The sequence below is a fragment of the Aplidium turbinatum genome, chromosome 5 (assembly GCF_918807975.1).
Source record: "Aplidium turbinatum chromosome 5, kaAplTurb1.1, whole genome shotgun sequence".
Lineage (NCBI taxonomy): Eukaryota > Metazoa > Chordata > Ascidiacea > Aplousobranchia > Polyclinidae > Aplidium > Aplidium turbinatum.
In genome coordinates, this window is record NC_137476.1 from 33,204,669 (window position 1) to 33,226,767 (window position 22,099).

Sequence of the window (22,099 nt, forward strand, 5' to 3'; positions counted from 1 at the left end):
GGCTATATAGCAAAAGCACAAATCGAAAAACCCCAAACCTGTGACAACACGCCCCGGTTTGCCTACAATCATCTTTAGGCTACATGTAAAATATATATTACCACACTAAGCTTAGAAGCCTTGTCTATTCAGTTCACTTAACACAAACATATGACACTTTATTCTAAAAATATATATTTATTCTGCAAATGAGCATAATTGCAGCTTTTCCATGAAATTCCATTCGATATCAATGCTCCGTTGATCCAACACTACATGACATTGTTTCAACATCAATCTGATCATTTGAATGTAATTTAAAAATGGGTCACAGTAAGCTAATAAAAAGAAACTAATTGATGTCAGCCGAAAGATAAAACCAAAGACATCATTTGCTCATCTTCATCTGCAGATATTGAATCGGTAAAATGAGGAGAAATGCGATGGACTTCAAAAGAACATGAATCATACGCAATCATCTGTAAAACATAAAGTTGACCAATGACCAAGCAACGCCTTTGCGAATAAAGAAATACCAATGAACGAGCAATTAGAATTCAAAGTGTAACCTTCCATGATACGACCTCATCACGACCAAGCAACGTGCACAGTCCGTCGAAGGCTTACAAGGCAAGATTACGCAGAAAATTCGATCTATTTAATTATTTTAAGCAAGTGGTTCTTAACCTTTTCCGCATATATTAGGCTACTCTTCCCCACACACGATTGCCAGATTTATTCCAAATGTAAACACTCAAAGTAGATTTGGCTACAAAAAAAATATCGGATTGAGATTCCTCAGTGGACCGATGGAAACTTTGCAGCATGTGTTGCAACTATCGCTTGATGCAACTTTCTTTCAAGATTAAAAACTGAAGACAATCTTCTCCAGATTAAGAATTGCTGGTTTAAGCTATTACAAATACGCGTACTATAGGTTCACTGTCTCATTAAGGATACCATGATCGTGGACTATGGCTAGGATGCAAAATTTTTTGAAGTGCAAAAATTTAAAAATAATGGTAGGCTACAATAAGATTTCTATTGACGTGTTGTCCAGCTTCACATTGGAAAAAAACAGAGAACTAAGTACACATTCCCTAATTTGCATTTAAAACCGCATAACCTACAACATACCAAATCGGTCGTTTTACTTGATTGGCGATCAACGCAAAAACGAAGTGTCCTGAAAGAAAACGTAGAAAATTATTGTCAGTAAATTCTTGCTTTTCAGCTAAAACAACCTTCCATCAGCTTTTCAAAGTAGCCTAATAACATAGCAAGAAATATAACCAAACGTCAATTTTATCATTTTAATCGCTTTTAAAGCAATCTACCGCATCAGCTGCAAGAACGCAACCAACGTTTTAACAAAGAACGTACCAAAGAGAACGTAAGCAGGCTACGTAACGTTGGTTGCGTTTCAGTTCAGCTCAAAAACAACTGAAACGCAACCAACGTTACGCACGTTCTTCGTTAACCAGACAGCAAATCTGTCATTTTTACATTGATTCAACGTCTATGTAAGAATGAGGGATTTCGCTGTCTGGGTACTGTAAATGTTACGTACATTCTCTTACGTAGGCCTAAGTTCTTCGTTACTGTAAACGTTACGTACGTTCTCTTACGTATATTCTTCGTTACTGTAAAGTGTAAACGTTACGTACGTTCTCTTACGTACATTCTTCGTTACTGTAAACGTTACGAACGTTCTCTTACGTACATTCTTCGTTACTGTAAACGTTACGTACGTTCTCTTACGTACATTCTTCGTTACTGTGTAAACGTTACGTATGTTCTCTTTACATTCTCCGTTACTGTAAACGTTACGTACGTTCTCTTACGTACATTCTTCGTTACTGTAAACGTTACGTACGTTCTCTTTACATTCTCCGTTACTGTAAACGTTACGTACGTTCTCTTTACATTCTCCGTTACTGTAAACGTTACGTATGTTCGTCGTCGCTGGAAACGTTAAGTAGGCCTACGTTCTTTTTTTTTGAAAGAGAAACAAACAAGACTATTAAGTTTTAAAATATTGTGTAGTCAAATAGAGAGAGTCACTCACTTGTGTTCGAATGCGTCAGAAGCGACAGGGGCAGAGTCTAATGCCATTAAGTCCCATACATGAAGCTGATTGGACGAATCCAGTGCAAAGAAGACGGAAGAACGGCAGTTTGACCAATCACAGAAGAGTACGGGACCATTTAATGACCACGTCATTGTAGGAAATTCTAAAAAACGGTCAACGATGCTTTGTAATACAATATATCTCAAGTGAATGTAAGTTACAGTGATACCAGCAAAACGTATGATGGGCCTTTTATTTAATCTACATGTAAATTTCTACATCATTACTCTATTCTGATCTATCAAATACCAATCTTCATTGGAGTAATTGTTAACTTTTCTCACTACAAGCCAACTTTTTGACCCCTGCAAATATTACTGAAAATATGACTCATTCCATCATCTTTAATTATTTTATTGTGTTTTAAGCACTTAATCGGAAGTGATTGTGTTTTTTTTTTTTTTTTTGAGACCCTACACCCAGTATCCTCAGCAGTCATCAATAATAGCCTAATACAACTCAAAGCGATAGACTACCTTGTTTGATTTGAAAAAGGGACAGCCTTCCATCATTATATGACACCAGCATCAGGGAAGGACTGAGTCGGCTGACGGATATTGAAGTCACCTCTCCAACGCCGTGGGAACGATATGATTTCAAAGTATGGTCACGTGACATGCTCAATACCTCTCCCTACCAGAACAGCCAAAGATATATTAATGAATTAGTATAGAATTTTGGTAGAGAGGTGATTCTTTTTAACCATAGACAAATATAACCCAACAATCATACGGCATATTTAACATAGGCTAATAACATGAAAATAAACTAAAAATATGTTCTTCATAAATAACAATAACAGATTTGATCTACATACAGTATATTTGTATAAGAATCTCCTGACATCTCAAAAAGGTGACACAGGTTGCAGCGGTTTCAAATTAATATTAATGATTCATGGAATTCATGTGTGATAGAAAAACTCGTATCTCTAAACACCGGCCTGAGCTACGTGTTGGATTTTATTTGCATATGTAGCGTCATACAAGATCTTGGCTATCCAATGTGACACATGTTAGCGATGTGAGGTAATTTATGAACAAAGTTGCATTAGTTTGTTTGTTATGAATACAAAACTGCACTTACTGATTGCGTGCCTACGTAGAAAACACTGGAATCAGGGCACACGGCACAAGTGGTTCGGCATCCCAACTCAGCAGACGTGCTGGAAATACAAGAAAAGTCAATGAACAGCTTCATGCATACCGCATGTACGTCAATACACTGGGGCCTTAAACAAGTTAACAACTTTCTTAAACTACAAGATATAACTTTGTCAATGAACTTTTGATTAAAAATCTTCCTTTTAAGTTTACCAATGATCTAAACGGGATGCATAATTGAATAAGAAACAAAAACTAACCATAAATAACAAAAAAGCAGAGAAATAAAAGTAAATAAAGTAAAATTAAAAAATAAAACAATTAAATATAGTCATATAATAATAAAAATAATAATTAAAAAATACAAGATAATAAAAATAAAATAAATAAATTAAAACAACAAATGAAACAATACAGTAAGAGCATCACACTACATTGATCTACATTCAAGTTTAACTTGAATTCATCAATGTAGTGTGATCTCTCTGCTTTTTTTCCAAAAATCAGACATTCTTACTTTTTCCTAGAAGTTACATCAATCGTTGTGCTTTTAACAAGTTTCACTCGGCCTTGAGGAACTAATCCTACGTCATCATCAATGTCGGATATTATTTCAACAAACGTCTGAAAAGTTAGAATCGCATATACATGTCATGTTAATTTCAATCCGTTATTTCAATTGTTCTTGATGTTTATAAACTGTCCAACTGTCCGGGAGTCCGGAATATTGTAAATCTGGGTTGGTGAAAGGATAGACTCTCGGCCCTAGAAGCTCACAGGACTGTAATGATAAACGCTACACCAAAGCACATGTCTAAACTTGCGAAGGAAAACAAGAAACGCACAGAAATCCTTTTTCTTAAGAGTTTTATATGAAATACAAAAAAAAGTTTATCATCTATGTTTTCAAGAGCTCTTCACTCAAGTAAGACACATACACTATAAGATTGCATTCACTTTATACATGCTTTATTTTCGTTATTTCATACTTTCACTTACATACTTTTATCACTGCTTTAACTAACCGGAAAAAGTAAGTGATATGAAGTTCACGATATTTATATTCATTGACTCACCCAAACGCATAACCTAGCACTTTCCTCAAGAGAAAATATTTGATTGGAATTTTGAAAGGTTCCAACAGGATTTAAACAAACAATTGGACTGGTATGAACGTCCGCTTGCCAACCTAAAAATACGTTAAAATTGCATTACTTTACAATACCAGACAATCAGCTCGATTATGTCCGATTCCAAGAAATATTTAACTCGAAACATTCAAAAAACTTCCAACGTTGAATCGGCTATAGATATGTAAAATAAAACAATAGCATGACTGGAAATCAAACCAGGGTCCCTTCGAATGAATGCAAAAGCAAAACTGACGTAAAGAACGATTTTCGATCATGTGATCACAAATAAACTGCCACAACTTTACAAAATTATCTCACAATAAACCAATGGCTTAAGTTGGGGTAAAGAAAAACTTTCAAGGGCATTTATTAATGCCACTGACTTTAGGAAAAACTATTAAAGTGCACTAAAACCCATGTACAGTCATTTGGAGTAATTCCGCATAATTTACCTCTAGAGCCGCCATTAAACGGGGTTTGGATAACTGATCAAAGCTGACAACCACTGTAATAAAGTAAACTCCTCACCGGTTGTGTAAGTTGGATTTCTGAAGACAGTTGTCTTATTCTTCTCTATCTCGATGCATTGGTGCATCGTGGACGGCTCACTCAGGTCGTACATCAACACACTGCCGTCATCCTAAGGTGGAAGTACAAGATATTACGGAAAATTAGGATCACTGTGCTCCTCCGATGGTTGCATGAGGTAACATAGCAATCGGCGCAAGGTAACCGGGAATCAGAATCAATACACTTTAAGAACAACGAAAACAACCTTGACGACACCGAATAAACACGATAGCATACGTGGAATCTACATAAAAACTGGCTGGATCGATACGGAATGAAAATTACAGAAAGTTAACCACGATCTATAGTCTAAGACGACATCAGCACGAAAATTGACTGCATGAAACAACCGTATTGAAATTTTCAGACAGCAAAATCCGTCATTTTTACACTGATTCAACGTTTGCAGAGGTTGAATCAATATAAAAATGACGGATTTTGCTGTCTGGAAATTATCTTCGTAAAGTTATGTGAAGTAGATAACACTCACCGCCCCTACGAAAAGGAGATTGTTTTTGTTTGGCACAAAACAGCAAGTAATGGGAAGAGCATCGCAGATCAGAAGCCTGAATGTTTAATAAATATCTATTTTAGAATTTCTTGATAAATGTTTTGTTTTGGATACAGCTTGGCATCACCTTATTCACTCAGGTATGCCATTGACAACCTGTCAAATCTCAAAGTTAAAACTTTTCAGATTTGCAAAATGCACAACATGATTCTCAACCTCTTACTAAAACTTGGAAAGAAGTTTCTCCCACATGACTTCGAGCTCAATTAAGTCTGATTCCAAGAAATATTTAACTTGGAACTTTCAAAAGAACTTCTAGCGTTGAATCGGCTATAGATATATAAAATAAAAACAATAGCATGACTGGGAATCAAACCAGGGTCCCTTCGATCCGTACTTACTTGTCAGGTTGCTCTGTGTTGGTTGGCTTCCATATAGTGACTATCCCCTTCCGATCAAACCTGGTCGTTACCTCACGGTCGGACATTCCAAAGGACAGAGCCATGATTCCTCCGTCTCCAAACACAGTGTGCAGTATCCGACGACCTGAAGCATGAGAACTGTATGAACTTACATGGAAACTATATGAACTGCATGGGAGCTATATGAACTTTATGGAAACGATATGAACTTCATTGGAACTATATGAACTGGATGGGAACTATATGAACTGGATGGGAACTATATGAACTGGATGGGAACTATATGAACTTCTCGTTCATTAACCATCACGCCATGTTAATTTCTGTAACAAGGTATGTTTCAACAGTTTACGTGCTTTCTGTATCAAGTAAGCTAAGTACAGTAGCTTAGTGATTTACTTCTTCAACAGATTGATCTTGCTTGATCAGCTATAGTCTCCATTAAGAATTAAACTGTCTGCGTCTTGTTTGGCCTTTTGTTTAAATTCCGACATGCTTTTCATTCTATTTTCAAAATAGTGCTAACTCTCTTTGATATAGATAATTGTTTACAAACCTTGTTTAAAAAGTTTTCAACGAGTTAAAATATACTTAGTGAGTCAATATACTGTACTAGATATCATCAAAGCTGTATGTTTCTGCGTGGAAAACGCGACAACTCACCTTGCAAGTACGAGAGATTGGTGTTGAACTTCGTGCAAGAAACACAACTTGACAGGGAGCTCCTGTTCCCTGGCTTGCTGCCGCTCCATATGTTAGCCTCAGCAAACGAGGCATCTACAAGGCTGCTGGCGTGAGTTATGAAACTTCCGAAGCGGTTTGAGCCCTCTCGCATGAGTGCAAGGAACGCCTCTCCACGGTTTGTATCCGGCTCAGTTGTTGTCCCTAGACATCGACGTAAAAAGCAAAAGATATTGCGATTCATGGCTTTTAGGAATACGAAACAATCCATTAATATTACTGAGGAAGTTTAGCATCTTCTTAATGGTCGATTAAATCATGGAATGGTCAATTAAATCATGGAATGGTCAATTAAATCATTCACGAACAACATTCTACAATTAAACGTCCATCGCATCAAAAGGTTTAAATCTTGGGGTTATATAAGTTTTTTTTCCCAGAGGAGCCCATAAAAGTGGTTAAAGGTAGGTGCGACATTTTATATCATGGTACCACAACAGGACTTAATTTTCTATACAATTTTGATTAAACCTAAAACCAAATAAATTAACCTCCACAATCAACCTCCCCTTCTTGAGGATTCTGCGTCCACTTTTCAACACCATCAGGAAGATCTGTCTGTGTTTCGACAGTCAAGGCATCATCATTGCATTGAGTAGAAATCTGCGAATGTACTATGGTGTTCAACTGCTTCATGATGCTAAAATAACGCAAACAAACGTATAAAGATTGCAATGTAGTCTCGATAGAATAGTCTATCAGCATAGGAAAACTACACATGGAGGAATCATTTTGTTCCAAAATGGGTGCAGATTAAGTTAAAAACTTAGAAAGATGGACGGAAAAGTATGAAAGACAAGCTTATGTCCACCATGGCCACGTAGAGATGCGGCCTGATTTGTCACATTTTGCAGATTTTGACTACCGCTACCGCTAGTGTTTGACTGACATTTTCTGAGATCTTTTTACTATCTCTTAATGACATAAAAGCTGTTTGCTGCCTTGGGGAAGCAGTAACAAATGAGAAAAAAATAAGTTGAAAAACGCTCAACCAGACTGTTATTGAAAAATTAACAGTCTGACTAAAATTTTCAAAATCAAATTGTCTTTGTTTTTCAACATCTGAAGATGTTAAAACCTGTTGTGTCATCTGGGGAAAACAGTAAAGAAGGCGAAAAAATATAATTTTTAGAAAAATTCATTTAAACAGTCGCCAAAAGTTGGCAAAATCTAGAAATTTCTGCAAAACGTGATTTGTCACGTTTCTGTCAAGCCGTTGGCTGTCTAGCCGTACCTTTAGACAGCCATGTGTCCACCTTGGGGCATGTCATTGAGTATTATGCCAAAGACGTGTACTTTCGAAAAGGGGGCGAACCATTAACCTCCTGAACACCCACAATACGCTTTCCTTATTAGTCACAAAGCCGAAAGCGGGGAGATTAAAAGCAGTTCAAAAATTCAAAATATCAATTTTATCGTCTCTCTTGACATCCACCGACCTGTCGAGAATTTTGACTTCCAAAGTTTTTGATGTAGAAATTATACTCCGTAACCGGGGGGAGGTCGAACAGGTCGAAGGCGATCACGTCGAGCTGTATGAGGTTGATGAGGTCATCCCGACGCTTTCTGTTGTCAATTACGTTGAAATAATGTTACGTGAAAATAATAAAATTCAATTGAAATACAAGACAAAAGAAGTAACTTCATTAAAATACAAAAAGACAATAAGTTGCCATTAAAATTACAATTTCTCATTAAAAGTAATGAAAAATATTCGACCATAGCTTCTTCCTTTCAATTTCCATCAAACGGGATGTTTAGAAGGCTTGTAGAGATGCAATTTTCCTTCGCAGTAATCCAATAACAAAAACACTAGGTGGAAAATACATTGCAATGAATCAGTAAACTGACAATCATACAAATATGCGTCTAGTGTGAAGATGTTACATACCCAGAACTTATACTCGGTCATTTTTACAATGATTCATCGTTTACAGACATTATATCAATATACAAAGACGTATTAAACAAAAAAAAGTTTAAAGCAATCTCACAAGACCCTTTGACTTGTTTTACTCTTTGACTTTTTGGCTGCTTTGAAATTGATGTTAGTCGTCATCACTTGAGGGGATGGAGTTGATTCTGTTGATACCTGCAACATCAAGATAGAAAACATGGCATAAAGCACAAAGGAAAAAATGAAGACATCAAACTTCAAAAGGCGGCTAGGGACACTGTCGCATTCTCATAAGAATAACTACAAATACTCTTAATCTTCTTAGTAAACGGAAGTTTTTCGTGTGAGCCTCCAACACAAGAGCCGAAAGCCAATTCATTCATTAGCCCAAAACAAATATACTCCTCTAAAAGAAATAACAACAACTAGCCATAACCGTCACTGCGGTTGCCTGTTTAATAATGAAGTTCAATGGAACAAAACACTTAAAAGTATTTCAAAAAAGACATTAAAGAATAACAGCAGCAAACCGCAAACACACAGAATGAACTACACAAAGCTTAACTCCAACTCTACCAATGCATGATATCGGTAATGATTTCAACAGGATTTATGTTCACCAAACAACAAATGGGTGAACATCACTGTTGAAAAGAAACATTTCTAAAATTAATCCAAGTACCGCGTAGTCTCGATCGCTCTTGGCAGAGGAAGTTCTGGCGGATGTTACCCTCTGGTTCTCCTCCTGGATGGCTCGGATAACAGCACTCACCTCCGAGCCTCCCTCCTCCTCACCAGCCTAAATTTTATTTCAATATTTATGGAAGTTAAGTATGGAATAAAAATATGAAATGTTTAAAGCGAAACCAAGCTGGGAATTAAATCGAAGAAATTGGGAAAACATTAATTGAAAAATCATGTGCAAGTGATGGCGCACAAGATGTTTGTGAAAGCTTTCCATACACACAAAACTTTCAAAATCGGCTGCATAGCAGAATGGTGAAGCTTTGGTATAACGCATGAAATGACACCGGTTCGACACCGGTCAAGAGCATTCAATTGTGTCTTCGGCAAGACATTTAATAGAATGCCTGAATGTGGACATTGGCTTCCTTGCCTTCCTATCCACCGGATCTAAATCTTCAACTACCTGGCCAAAGCCTGGATACGACAAAAAATATTTTCAAAATGTTAAAATATACTCACTGCAATGAATTTCTTAAATTGTGCTTTTTGAAAGTTACTTGAAAAATGTTGTTTCGAAAACGAGTATTTTCTTGGTTTTGCGCAAGCATCACAAATAAAGGTCACTTATAGTGCAAGGTAATAAAATACAGAAGCTTGTCAAAATTTTATCTTACGTGACTTTCACTTCTCCCTTCATTATCATCTTCAAAATCATCTTCGTAATCTTCAAACTCCTCATCATCGTAATTATAATCTTCTTGATCCTCCTAGTAGTGCACCACATTTCATTTAAGCAATCGAAGTATGAAGTTGTGGACCTAATTTCCTCAGCGTACATTTTGTTCGACATGAAAACTATCATACGATAATTTAGAAATCAGAAATACGATTTATGTAAGAAATCCCATCAAATGACTTGCTTTGAAGCAAAAGCAGAAATTTTAAGGCAAAGTTAGTTTTTATCTGTTCTTTTATTAACATTTTAACGGCTAAGTTAATTATCTGGATGTATATATTTTTTTACCTTATCCAGCCCATGTTCTGCAGACCTAGAAACAAAGTAGATTTGTTAAAAATTAGTTTTGAAACAAAATAGGTGCAAGACACATTAAAAACATGGAATGAAATCAAAAAACCACAAAACATTAAATAAAATAATAGCCTAATGAAGTATTAATCAAATTCATCAAAAAGAAATGAAACAAACATGATCAGCTGAGAGTCAGAGAATCAAATTTCCCACCACTGGTTTTAATTGATCAAGACTCCAGAGTGGAACATAGTAAAGATTTTTAAAAGTGAAATTATGTTAGTGGTTGATTGCATCAAGCGGTTATACATTCCTAGTAGCAAATCAGTTCATGAAGGACTGAGTTGTTACTAATGGAAGCAAGCTATAAACATAACCACAACGTCACATACATTGTAAATTATTATTGTCCGGCTAATTTAAACACTATGAGATAACAATTTTATGCAATATTCTGCAATTTTTCATGGAAATTACCTGCTAGAAGTTAGCTCTCTGATAGATGATGATTGCTGGAGAAAAAAAACATATAGTCTATTATAGAAACAAGCACACACATATTCATGACCGGAAAACACCTTAGAAGTCTTAGTTATGATGTAGGTTCCACTTCTAACTATTCAGATAGCGGATAATCTTTAAAATTGACAAAATTGGCTATGACACTGTTACGTCAATAAAATGGAAGTACCGTAGAAAGTAATTTTATATAACAAATAACTTTCAATACAAAATTAAATCGAGACAAAAACATAAAAATATCTAACAGTACAATAAACTGAGATCAAAAAATAGCAACGCTGACTAATGTGGGAATTAGTGATCAAGAAATTTTCTTTGATTAAGCAAAGCATTTCTTTCAACAGCCGTGATGTTGCCTTAAGTATAGACAATTGAACTAATTTCCTATTGCAATTCCGTGACTAACAAAAAGAGAAACTCCTTGTAGGCTTGCAAAACGATTCAAGCTGCGAAGCATTATTACAACTTTCAACGTCACAGATCCTGTCTAGAACTTATAACTACAAGCCAACATACAACAAGCAAAGGACAAGACCAACCTTTGAAGAAGATTCCGAATCGTTCAATCTAAACAATAAAGTCACGTGATCATAAATAACGTGATCAAGGTCGTGTGTTGAGGAAGTAATTTTTTGATTGAATTATTATCTTCGGACTGAGAAAGCCTCATTAAAAACTTAATCTTGGCAGTTTCGCATACATGGGCTGTAAAGGCTTTGAACCATGGACGCAGGTCACAAAGATTGACAAAATAAAGTTTCTGATCGTTGAAATGTTGTTGCATGAAATTATTCTATCTACTAGTTGCCGCAGAATGGAAGGCAGTCCTTGAAATGCATTGACTAACTGTACAATCGGAGAGTAAAACCACCATTTCTTGGTCTCGCCGTATCTTCGTTCACAAAGGCAGGCGCAGCCGACAGGGCTATAGAGGCAGAATTTACTACCATATTGCTGATACACCAAGTAAAATTAGCAAAGTCAAGAGTAAACTTCCTTGCGTTAAATACGTGAGAACTGAAACAATACCAACGAATCCAGTTCAATAGAACTCACTAGTGGAGGTAACCATCTACGCAACATATAATAGGAATATTTGGTCTACTCTGAGGCCGTCAATGCCTGTTTCAGACAAGGCAATTGAAGAAGAAGTAGAGATAGGTGTAATTGAAACATTATTGCTTGCAAAAAGAATCCCATTTCCCTCCACAATATGAAAACTTCATTGTACTCGAATGAAAGTGAAACTTAAAAAAACAGGAGTTACTGACCAATGTCGAAAAGGAGTGCTGAAGCGCTTCCTACGTTGTTAAACAACACATAAAGTTATCAGTCTCATCACTTAATAAACCGATAGATCAGAAATAATTATTTTGGCATTTACCTAAGTTTACTGCTTCTCTCTCTGTCTTTGTCACGGGGTCGTTTCTCCTAGAAATAAATTGTCGCTACCTTTTTAAATAATATAATTAATTGACCGCGGCAGACAACAACATCAGAAGGCCCGAGCCAACTTGATCAAGTCAGTTGCTGTACCAGTGGCAAGACATCGTCACATTTGGGTTTGGTTGTAGGCTAATGCTCGTAAATAAATCAATGTAGATATTTACCAATTTGCAGGTTAGCTTCAGACATGCTGTGTAACGACGCAATTAATACAACTGGGCTTCCAACATTGAACATCATCGCATATTAATTCAACAAATATAAGCAAGCTAAAATACAGTCTTCTCACAGGCACTTAAATAGTTTATCTCCGCTTTTACTTTGCATTTGAACGGAGAGTTTTGCACTGTTGCCACACATAATTTGTTTTGACTTGTTTGTACAGTATCACAGCACAAAACTAGGCAAGACGAAACCTTTTTTGAACATTTTTACGTTTAAGTCCTTTCCCAATAAAAAGAGAAAAAAAATGCAGCGTTATGTCTGTATTCCATCCATAAAGTTTTGGATTAGAAAAATCATCAATGAAAATTACTCACTTTGTCTTCCAGTCTCTCCTCTTCTTTTCTAAAGTTATAGAGATAAAACAAAATACAAAATATTAGCATCTCATAAAAATATCTTAAATCGCATTACGCAGTTGTGCATGCCAACGCCACTTTGACATCAACTTACCTTCTTCGCCTTTCCTCCTTCTTTTCTCTTCTTCTTACCTCCTTAAAATAAAAGTTTAAAAGGGCGTGAATATTGAAATTGACTCATTCGAGGTGATGTCACCAAAATCCACAATCAAGAGCATACATATATTTAAACACTCAATGAATAAACTGTTTTAAGCCTGATAAAACATAACTCACCTGTTCTTGATCGACATCCAAAGCCCTGCGAAGAAAATGAAGAGTAATTTATGTTGGTAACATAAATTAGATCGGTACCAAAATTGCGTTTAATTGCTTTGCCAATACCCTCCTCATTGAATGGTATTGAACCAGTTTATCCTTTTCAAATTAAGATTTTCAATTCTAAAACAAACATGTCATCAAACCGTGTTCGTTCTCACCATTAGCCAGTCAACAAATCAGTTATTTTTTTACAATGATTCAAGATCTGAAGACGTTGAAATGCAATCAATCCTGAAACAACTGATTTGCAGGCAGGCCCAGACAACAAAAGCCGTCATTTTACATTGATTTGATGTAAAAACCTGCAGACGTTAAATCAATTTAAAAATGACGTCTGCAGACGTTAAATCAATGTAAAGAAAATGACGTCTGCGGACGTTATATCAATGTAAAAATGACGGAATTTGTTGTCTGGGGGGTAATACCTCAAACGTGCAAACCGTTAAACGTGGGATAGTTTCTCCAATCTACCTATGCCTTGAGAAAGAAATGGATACTTAGTTGTAAACAATATTCCATGCCTTCAGTGCTATCTGGTTAAATAGAAGATTTTAATGAAACAAAATTTAATGTTAGACGATCAGTTATCAGTATCACCTTGAATATCTATCATCACGTCTTTCCTTGTGTCTTCTCTCCTGTGTTTTATAATAACGATTAACTTGAATATTTTAACATTGAATAAACGCAAATTTTGCAAGTAATAAACATATATGAGTTTCGTTTTATTTTACTACCGTACTATAACTTCAGGTTAGACTGCCTTGTTGCCATTTGGTAAAACGTAAAACGGTAAAACGTTGGTAAAACGTGTCAGTACATGATAAAAACACTCAACTGATTTTCTACTATTCTTACGTAAAAAGACAAAGTTACTGAATTGTCAATTGATGTTTTAAGTTTATATCTTTTTACATTCTTGTTCAAAGTTCTGTGATTAAGCGATGATGTATCTTGAACAGGATCACATGTGACGTTGGCTGCACTGGAGCTAATCTGTTTAGGTGGGGGTTGCATAATACGCCGATATGTGTCTGCGGAGCGGTAGAACAAACAATGCAACACATACTCCACGAATGTCCCATCTTACGGCCCCCAAGTGGAATCACTGGTATTCGACAACTGGACCCAACTACCGTATCTTGGCTGCACGAGAAGGCATTGCCAATCTAAGCTACTACAAGTCAAACGAGAGAAGAAGATGTATCTTAAGGCACAGCATGACCAATATAAAAACCTTCACTTAATATCATACCCTTGTGTCGACATCTTCATCTCTTTGCCTGAAAACAGACCAAAAATTCAAACAATCTTCTAATGTTCTACCACAACCAACAAGTGCATTTTACTGTGTAATTTTAACGTACAATTTGCATATACATACACACATCAGTAGGCTGTAGCTATTATCATAGCTACAAACAAAAACACTAACACTTGAATTGAATTACTACGCACGAATCACAGCGAGGTTGCTAAATTTAAAGGATGTTTATCCCAGAATGAATAGAGCTTCGTCTGAAGCTTAATCCTGACAGGATAGTAAACTCTGAAAAGATTTGAACTACTGACGCAAGATTGGTCACTGAGGTAAAAAGCATGAATTTTTCGCCTTATGTTAAACTTAAAGTACAATTTTGGTAGAAAGGTGATTTTTTTAACCATAGACAAATAAGACCTAACAACCAGACGGCCTTTAACATAATTTAATAACATGAAAATAAACTAAGATTAAAAAAAAAATTTAATGTAAATTTTTTGTAATTTTTTTTAGCTTATTTTTTAGTGTATTTGCTTTCTGACCAAGTGACCATTCTATCCATTTACTGCTGCGGGATAAAATGTTGTCCTTGAAGCGCGCTGCTCAACAGCCCACGTCGAAAGTTGAACAATTGTTGCTTCAATTTGCCTTTTCGTCCATCACAGAGACAAGTGTGAACCGGGCACATGGAGAATAACAGAGAGGAAACCGGGAGTATTTGAAATACAGAGAGGACAAGTGTAGAAAACAAGACTACCGCATCTCATCTATTCCGTAACCACATGGAGTAACAGTTAGCTGGACTAAGGACAGTGGAATATCAGGACGACTCGCTTTACTGATTTTTCTCGCAATATGGACAGCTGGAAGGTCACTGCGAAATTAAAAAATTGGCAAAACTGCAAAAAGTTTTCTTTGCTTTTACATAAATTCATTTTTATCAAATAAAATGCTATATTTTACGTGGGATTTTGGGTGCTAAAACATCGGCAGAACCTTACTACAGCTGTGTGAGGCTAACTATTGTTACCACTGTAGCGTGAAATCTATTGCTGCATTATTATGACTAGAACAATATTAAATAAATATGATATCACGTATTTTCATGCATATATTTTGGCAATACACACTTTGTGCACACGCAGCCAGGTCACACACACTGCACCTTGGTATACGACATATGGCGGTAGACGTCAAGCTATATTTGCACCAAATTTTGTCATAACACTATAACCCTCCAGTTGTCCATCTTTTTGAGTGAGCAATCCCCTACTTCTACTATCCCTAAGCTGGACTGGTGGGTTCGGCTCCGCTGACGTAGTGACATTGTATGCAAAGAACTTTCTTCTGTAATCTTGCAAAATGTTTGTTGTGCGTGTGGTCCATACAAGCAAGAGAGGTGTCACAAAACACAAGTCGGATGATTGTTGATAAAATTAAAAACTTCATAAATATATACCTATGTTTTCTGTCATCTCTGTCTTTGTGTCTCCTTTCCTGTAAAAGTAAGTGCAAAGAATCATGTACTGTCCCATTCCACTCAACAAACAATAGAAAAATACTGTATAATTAATAAACAGCTAGTTACAAACCACGATTGTGCCACCAGAGCAAAAGTATTAAATGGCTCTTCGGGTCATAAAGTTAAGAACTGTACATCTGCACCATACAGTGTACAGTACACTCCACACTTTAGTATTCAAAATTCTAACTTTAAAACAATGCCCCAACAAAAAATTGGCCCTTTTGTGTTAAAAAAAGCGGGTTTGCTACTATTCGGTGAGTCCGATTCGGTGAGTCTGATTCGGTGAGTTCCTAACCTCTAACCCCTAACCCTAAAACGGCAATGATAATTAGGCCACGGTACCCGATAATTAAAAAAAAATTGAAAAAATTCCCCGTTAAGGGATCGGACTCACCGAATCGGACTCACCGAATCGGGCCATTCCGAAAAAAAACAAAGTTATCAGCCGGGACAAGTCTCACCTTTTCGCTTCTTCTGTCATGTCCATTTTCATCATAGTGTTTATCACTTCTCCTGCTACTTCTTTCCTCTCTTCGTTTTTCAGTTGATTCCAATTCTCTTCTTGTTTCTTTTTCCCTTCTTCGTTTTTCTTTCTCTCTTCTATACTCTTCATCATCTTCTCCATCCCTACGTCGCCTTTCCCCATCTCGTTCTTTTCTTGGATCTGTTCGTTTACGATCGCTCGCCGATGGTCTGCGCCACAACCATAAAACTGGTCACTTTATTTGAATTGGATTGAACTGAACCCGAATCAGTTACAACAATCCCAGACAGCAAATCAACCGCTTTTTATATTAATTCAACGTCTCCACACGTTGAATCAGTGTAAAAAACGGCTGATTTGCTGTCTGGGACACCAATAAAAATTGCATTTTTCAATTCTAAATTATTATCCCCTCTGCACGGGAATCTTTGAAACAAAGGTCAAAATTTAAATGATATATACAGTAATAATACGATTAACACCTCTTAAATGGGACTTGGACCGGGTGTAGTCTGATTGAGAGAAGATGGCTGTATTTGTAACATTCTGTAAACCTACATCGAATAGTCGTCTCTGATTTTTGCCTTTATATGTTTCATTATTCCGAAAGGTCTTTTTCATGGTAAGTTTTTATTTCTAAATTTTTCTCAAAACTTTGTGTATTTGATGTTAAGTTATCAAACTTTTTAAAAACTGTGTAGCCTATACATAAAAAATTTGCAATAATTAATAGGAGTGTCAAGGAAAACAAAACGTATGCAAATGTAAACTGTATGTAACTATGATTCTAAGAAGGAACACTTCCAACAAACATAAAGTTGAAACTAAAAAATTAACAAGTTATTGAAACTAAACCTTTCTTTCTCTTCTCGTTTACTTCTGTGTCTTTTACCATCTTCTTCTTCATACCTCTGCACGATTTAAAGAGTTAGCAAATTAAATACAAGAAAACTATCATGCAATTGCAATACTGTACTTGTGACAACAAAAATTATTCAAATGTGGCTCATTTCTAATAAGTTTAAAATGTCACATTACATCCAAATGGAGCTAAATTTTGGCAAGCATTACTTGGGCTATCAATGCAAGCCATTCGTTAATTTACCTTGTCAGCACCAGTTTTAGCACTCTTTCTTTCACTTTTGTACCTGGCTGAACTGTGAGGACCATCTGCTGTAAATTTTACATAGTTTGAGAAATAAAACAGTCGATAAGCTAGTGAATTGGTACTAATTTTCACATTAATGTACAAATCGCACCAAAGATAGAAAATAAAACAATAATTTCCCCATTGACTAATTAAGCAAAGCCAGTTTGTAAGAAGTCTACAAATCAATCTTGCTTACTAAATTTGAGACAAAATGCTGTCAAAATATCTTGCAATTAATCAAAAGGGGGTAGATCAATAAATTTAGACAAACATAAAGAAACTTATAATGTATATAATGGATTTAGGATATAAAAATCAAGTTACAATTATCTACACAAATGTCTAACAAAAAAAATCTAACCTAATGCCAATTTAGATGATTCTTTCCTAACTCGACGTTCTTCTTTCTTACGCATTGCTGAAGATAATTCTTCCTGTGTCCAAGTGTCATCTTTCTTTTTAGGCCGTCTCTAAAAAGTGCATGTTTTTATGCATACAATAAATATTATCAACACTAACAAAGAGTGCTCAATGCTAAGCAAAAAGTCAAAGAGAGTCACGGCAAATAATGTCATAACCTACTCTCCAAAAAAAAATTAGCAGTTTTTTTCACCCTTGGTCTGATATTTAGGGCTCATTCAAATAGAATATTTTAATAACTTATTAAGGGTTAAATGCATAGCTGAAAACGTTTTCTACTTGTTTTTATTATGTTAAATGCCAAGTTGTTGCTGAGTGGTGTGTGTTCAAATAGAATCAAACTCAACAATATATTTATTTAATAATCTATTCTTGTTCAAATTATAAGATCCATCAATGGTGGAACAGACTGTTAAGGCTTACTTAGTGATGCATATATTGACAAGCATATAGTTGTTTGGCAGTAAACACTACTCACTTAATCTAGGTGATGATAAGTAGTGTATGACGACCATCTTTTTGGGTATTCAGATTTTTTAGAAAGTTTCAAACACACGTTTAATTTGCAATGTGACTCTTTATATCATATTACATCAGTTTATATCAGTTATATACATCATTTTAACATCAATGGAAAACTATGCCTGAGAGCTAGCATCGGCAGATATATGTCATTAATGCAGCAACGCTGGTATTACTTAAGTAACTTTAGTTGCAAAGGTAGACTGGAACAAACAAAGAGACATCTGCTTGAATTCCTTTGATCTGAAATCAAAATATCCTACAAGATATTTTGCCAAGTTAAAGTTTAATGACAGAGCACGAGAGTGCGCGATGATTATGGCTATGTGATACATGATAGAGAAGACTAGCATAAAATCTTTTGATAAAATATATAACATAGGTCAGAAATTAGGAACCAATAGAGTATAAAAGTTTTTTAAAAGTGTAAAGTATTTCACAATTAGATTTAATGTGTGTATAATGTTATTTAAGTCTAAGGAATTTTTTCAAAAAAATATTTGTGATCTACAGTCAAGTGATATACAATGAACAATTTACATTTCTTTAGACAATATCCATAAAGATATATAAAACAGTTGGAGTTTTTCTATCTCCTACTACAGTAAATTTAAACACCATTGTAGATTTGCAATCAACAGCCATACCTCACTCATTGTGGACGTAATCAGTTAGATCAAACTTGAAAATGATATAAAGTACACAAATCAGCAACTAGTTACAGCCTAATCTTCGAACTATAAAAGAGTTATCTTGTAAACAATGCTATAAAACTGTGGCAATCAGTAACTAAAACACAGTTCTGTATCTTCAACAATACAGTAATGGCACTGGGAATAATGCATTGTTAATTTTCAGATCTTCAGAAAATTCATTCTGTGCAGTAGAACCTTTTCTCACCATACTCATTCAATATAAGTTAGTCAGAGGATAGCATCTTATAAGGTTTCTGACAGGGTGGTCTTATATAGGTAATAGAAGAGAAAAGGGTGGTCTTATTTGCAACAATTTTCAAATTTTGACGTGACAGTGATCACATGACACTTACTCCGAATAGATTATTCTCCAACAGTGGCATACAATGACCATTTTTTTGGGTGTTTACTTTTTACGAAAGTTACAAACACATGTTTAATTTGCACAGTGACTCTTTATATCATATCACATCAGTTTGCTTTGATTGATATGCTCTGATCATTGAGCAACAGTGAGCAATAGTGAAGGAATTCATATTTCTAGGCTCAAAAATAAGCTGAGACTCTAATAACTCACCAAAGATAAGGAGAAGAATAGCGCTGGGAAGAAATGCATTTGTTGGAATGAATAGCATTTGGAAGAGCAAGAATGTAAAATTAGAAACAAAAAAGAAGCTGATCAAAACTATTATATTCCCAATTGCAACTGACGGATGCGAAACATGGACAATGAACAAAACAGACAGAAGAAAAATTGACGCATTTGAATTGTGGTGTTGGAGAAGGTGATTGCGTGTTCCTTGGACAGCCAAAATAACAACTGAGAAAATTCTCGAACAATTTAAACCGGACATATCCCTAGAAGCTAGAATCGTGAGGCAGAAACTTTCATATTTTGGCCACATAATGAGAAGCAAATCAATGGAAAAAGACATCATGCTTGGTTTGGTAAGCGAAGGAAGAGGAAGGGAGCGCCCAAAAACAAGATGGCTTGACACAATCGTAAATGACAGTGGTATGGGAGTGCATGAATTGAAGGAGGCTGCGTGAGATCGAGAGATGCGGAGAAAGATGACATGTAGAGTAACCGAGAGTCGAAAACGACTGAACAGATGAAGAAGATCATTGAGCAAACCTAGTGTGTTTAAAGCCTGCTGAAAAAAAGTGAACACTCATAAAATGGTCACCGTATGCCACTGTTCTCCAGGTGCACAGCACACCAACCACCTCAAAAGGCAATATAGGCCTACAAATTAATGCTGATTTATCTCATTTTAGTACTGTATTTCTAAACAATCTTTAAATATTTACAGCTATGGTGAAACAATTAAAATATATGTAATTGTAGCCGAATCACTGTGTCAAAGTAATGTTAGCAGCCGATTTCATATTAAATTGCAGTAATAAGCTACATTTTATTTAAACAAAAATTAAAAACACCTTAATCAAATATACTTAGAATCTCCACATGTTAACAATGTTAACATGTTCTGTATTTCATGGGTACAGGAGGTAGTAATTATTTTATAATAGTCATATTTTTAGGTTGATTCAAAAACAACTCAGCAAATATCAATAGCATTGTAACAAATTCTGAAAAAAATACAAGTAAAAATAAGAGATAGGCTATGAGTTGTCTTTCATTCAGAAAATGGAGCTGGTATACAAGTCCCCCCTCCCCCTTGGCAACTCATGACAAAAACAGGACTCAACCAAACATATAGGGTGAAACTACTTGGGTGCAACCTAGTTCGTACCCTGAACAGTTCGTAGCCTACTCTCAGTTTGTACCCTGAAAAGATCGAGAAAAAAAATTTAAAAAAGCCGAAGTTGCTGATCGCAGTTTAATAGCACAAAGCCGAAGTCGCTGATCGGAGTTTCTGCAAACAACTCAAGGGTTAGAGTCAGGGATATCTATAACTACTAAGCCTACCATATTTTCATCACCCAAAAAGAGGACATGTTTAGTAAGCAAGTAAAATGCCAGTGGATTTTTACGTTTAAACAATTTTTACATCTTCTTAGATGATTATAGGCCTACGTAGCAAAAGTGACAAATTAAAAACATAACATATTTATTTGAATACTGAAAAGTTTGGGTGTTCATCAGGACAATTATCGTTTCTAGCACTAGTTGCTACGTTCATCTGATGAAATTGAAAGTAAAATCAACAACAAACAAGATGGTTTATTGTTTCACTGACGTTTCGCGCACCGGTTTTGGCCAATTTAGTCATGGAACACATCGAAGAATTAGCTCTCAACACTTTTTCATCACCACCCAAAATTTGGCTTCGATATGTAGATGACACCTATGTTATACTACAAAAGCACGCAGTAGATCAATTTCATCAACACTTAAACGCCATATCAGACTCCATCCAATTCACTAAAGAAGTTGAAAACAACCAAAGCATAGCATTTCTTGATGTGAAGGTCACCAGACAAACCAACGGTACATTAGCCACAGAGATTTACAAAAAACCAACACACACCAACAGGTACATGCAATACACATCACACCACCCTCTTCAACACAAATTATCTATTCCCAAAACACTTTACAACCGCGCCAACAACTTGGTCACCTCTGCAAAGAACAAGAAAAACGAAAACAAACAAATTTATAACACTTTAAAACTTAATGGATTTCCCAAGAAAATGGCAGAACGGCACACTCATTTCTCGACCAAACGACAGGTCAAACAAAGCAACAGCAAAACTTATAACAGTTTCACCACCATTCCATACATACAGGGAGTTTCTGAGTCGATAAGACGAGCATTGAATCGCGCCGGAGTTAAAGTCGCTATGAAACCATTTCGAACCATCGGCAATATTTTATCACTACCAAAAGACCCCACCCCTTTTGACAATAAATGTGGTGTTGTTTATGAAATTCCTTGTAATGATTGTGACGCAGTTTATATTGGCCAAACTGAACGTAGTATAAATTCCCGGGTCAAAG

At 35.7% G+C, this 22,099-nt stretch overlaps 2 protein-coding genes across 5 annotated transcripts in view; both read right to left on the reverse strand.

Annotated features, from left to right (window-relative positions):
- LOC145770415 (protein AMN1 homolog) overlaps nt 1-21,993 on the reverse strand; it is a 40,701-nt gene extending 18,708 nt beyond the window's left edge. For both annotated transcript variants that reach the window (XM_082582059.1, XM_082582058.1), the window contains exon 1: nt 21,983-21,993. The gene's annotated coding sequence lies outside the window, so the exon portion shown is untranslated. The remainder of the gene's footprint in view (nt 1-21,982) is intronic.
- Nucleotides 200-19,175, reverse strand: LOC145770042 (cytoplasmic dynein 2 intermediate chain 1-like). Of its 3 annotated transcripts, none has more exons than XM_082581629.1 (31): nt 19,084-19,175; nt 17,856-17,964; nt 17,450-17,514; nt 17,200-17,255; nt 16,322-16,553; nt 15,795-15,832; nt 14,330-14,357; nt 13,672-13,712; nt 13,030-13,054; nt 12,848-12,888; nt 12,712-12,739; nt 12,111-12,157; nt 11,266-11,293; nt 10,682-10,716; nt 10,199-10,223; nt 9,849-9,941; nt 9,170-9,286; nt 8,585-8,682; nt 8,030-8,156; nt 7,082-7,193; nt 6,513-6,734; nt 5,829-5,973; nt 5,407-5,482; nt 4,875-4,986; nt 4,290-4,402; nt 3,731-3,837; nt 3,197-3,275; nt 2,587-2,743; nt 2,048-2,213; nt 1,117-1,165; nt 200-458 (listed from the first exon to the last, which is right to left on the reverse strand). In XM_082581629.1, exons 1-31 carry the CDS (start codon nt 19,090-19,092, stop codon nt 342-344), a joined length of 2,697 nt encoding a protein of 898 aa, XP_082437755.1. In that variant the 5' UTR covers nt 19,093-19,175; the 3' UTR covers nt 200-341. The 3 variants fall into 3 exon arrangements, with proteins under 3 accessions (XP_082437755.1, XP_082437754.1, XP_082437756.1); XM_082581628.1 differs by having other exon boundaries at nt 17,450-17,517; XM_082581630.1 differs by lacking the exons at nt 13,672-13,712; nt 14,330-14,357 and having other exon boundaries at nt 17,450-17,517.
- Nucleotides 21,994-22,099: the final 106 nt, after the last annotated feature.

Bases quoted from the DNA above. Each gene is read 5' to 3' on its own strand.
- LOC145770042 (XM_082581628.1), bottom strand. The intron at 12,158-12,711 runs GTGAGTAATTTT...ATTTATTTCTAG, and splicing joins AGGAGAGACTGGAAGACAAA to GAGAAACGACCCCGTGACAA. The intron at 5,483-5,828 runs GTAAGTACGGAT...TTAAACATTCAG, and splicing joins AACACAGAGCAACCTGACAA to GCTTCTGATCTGCGATGCTC.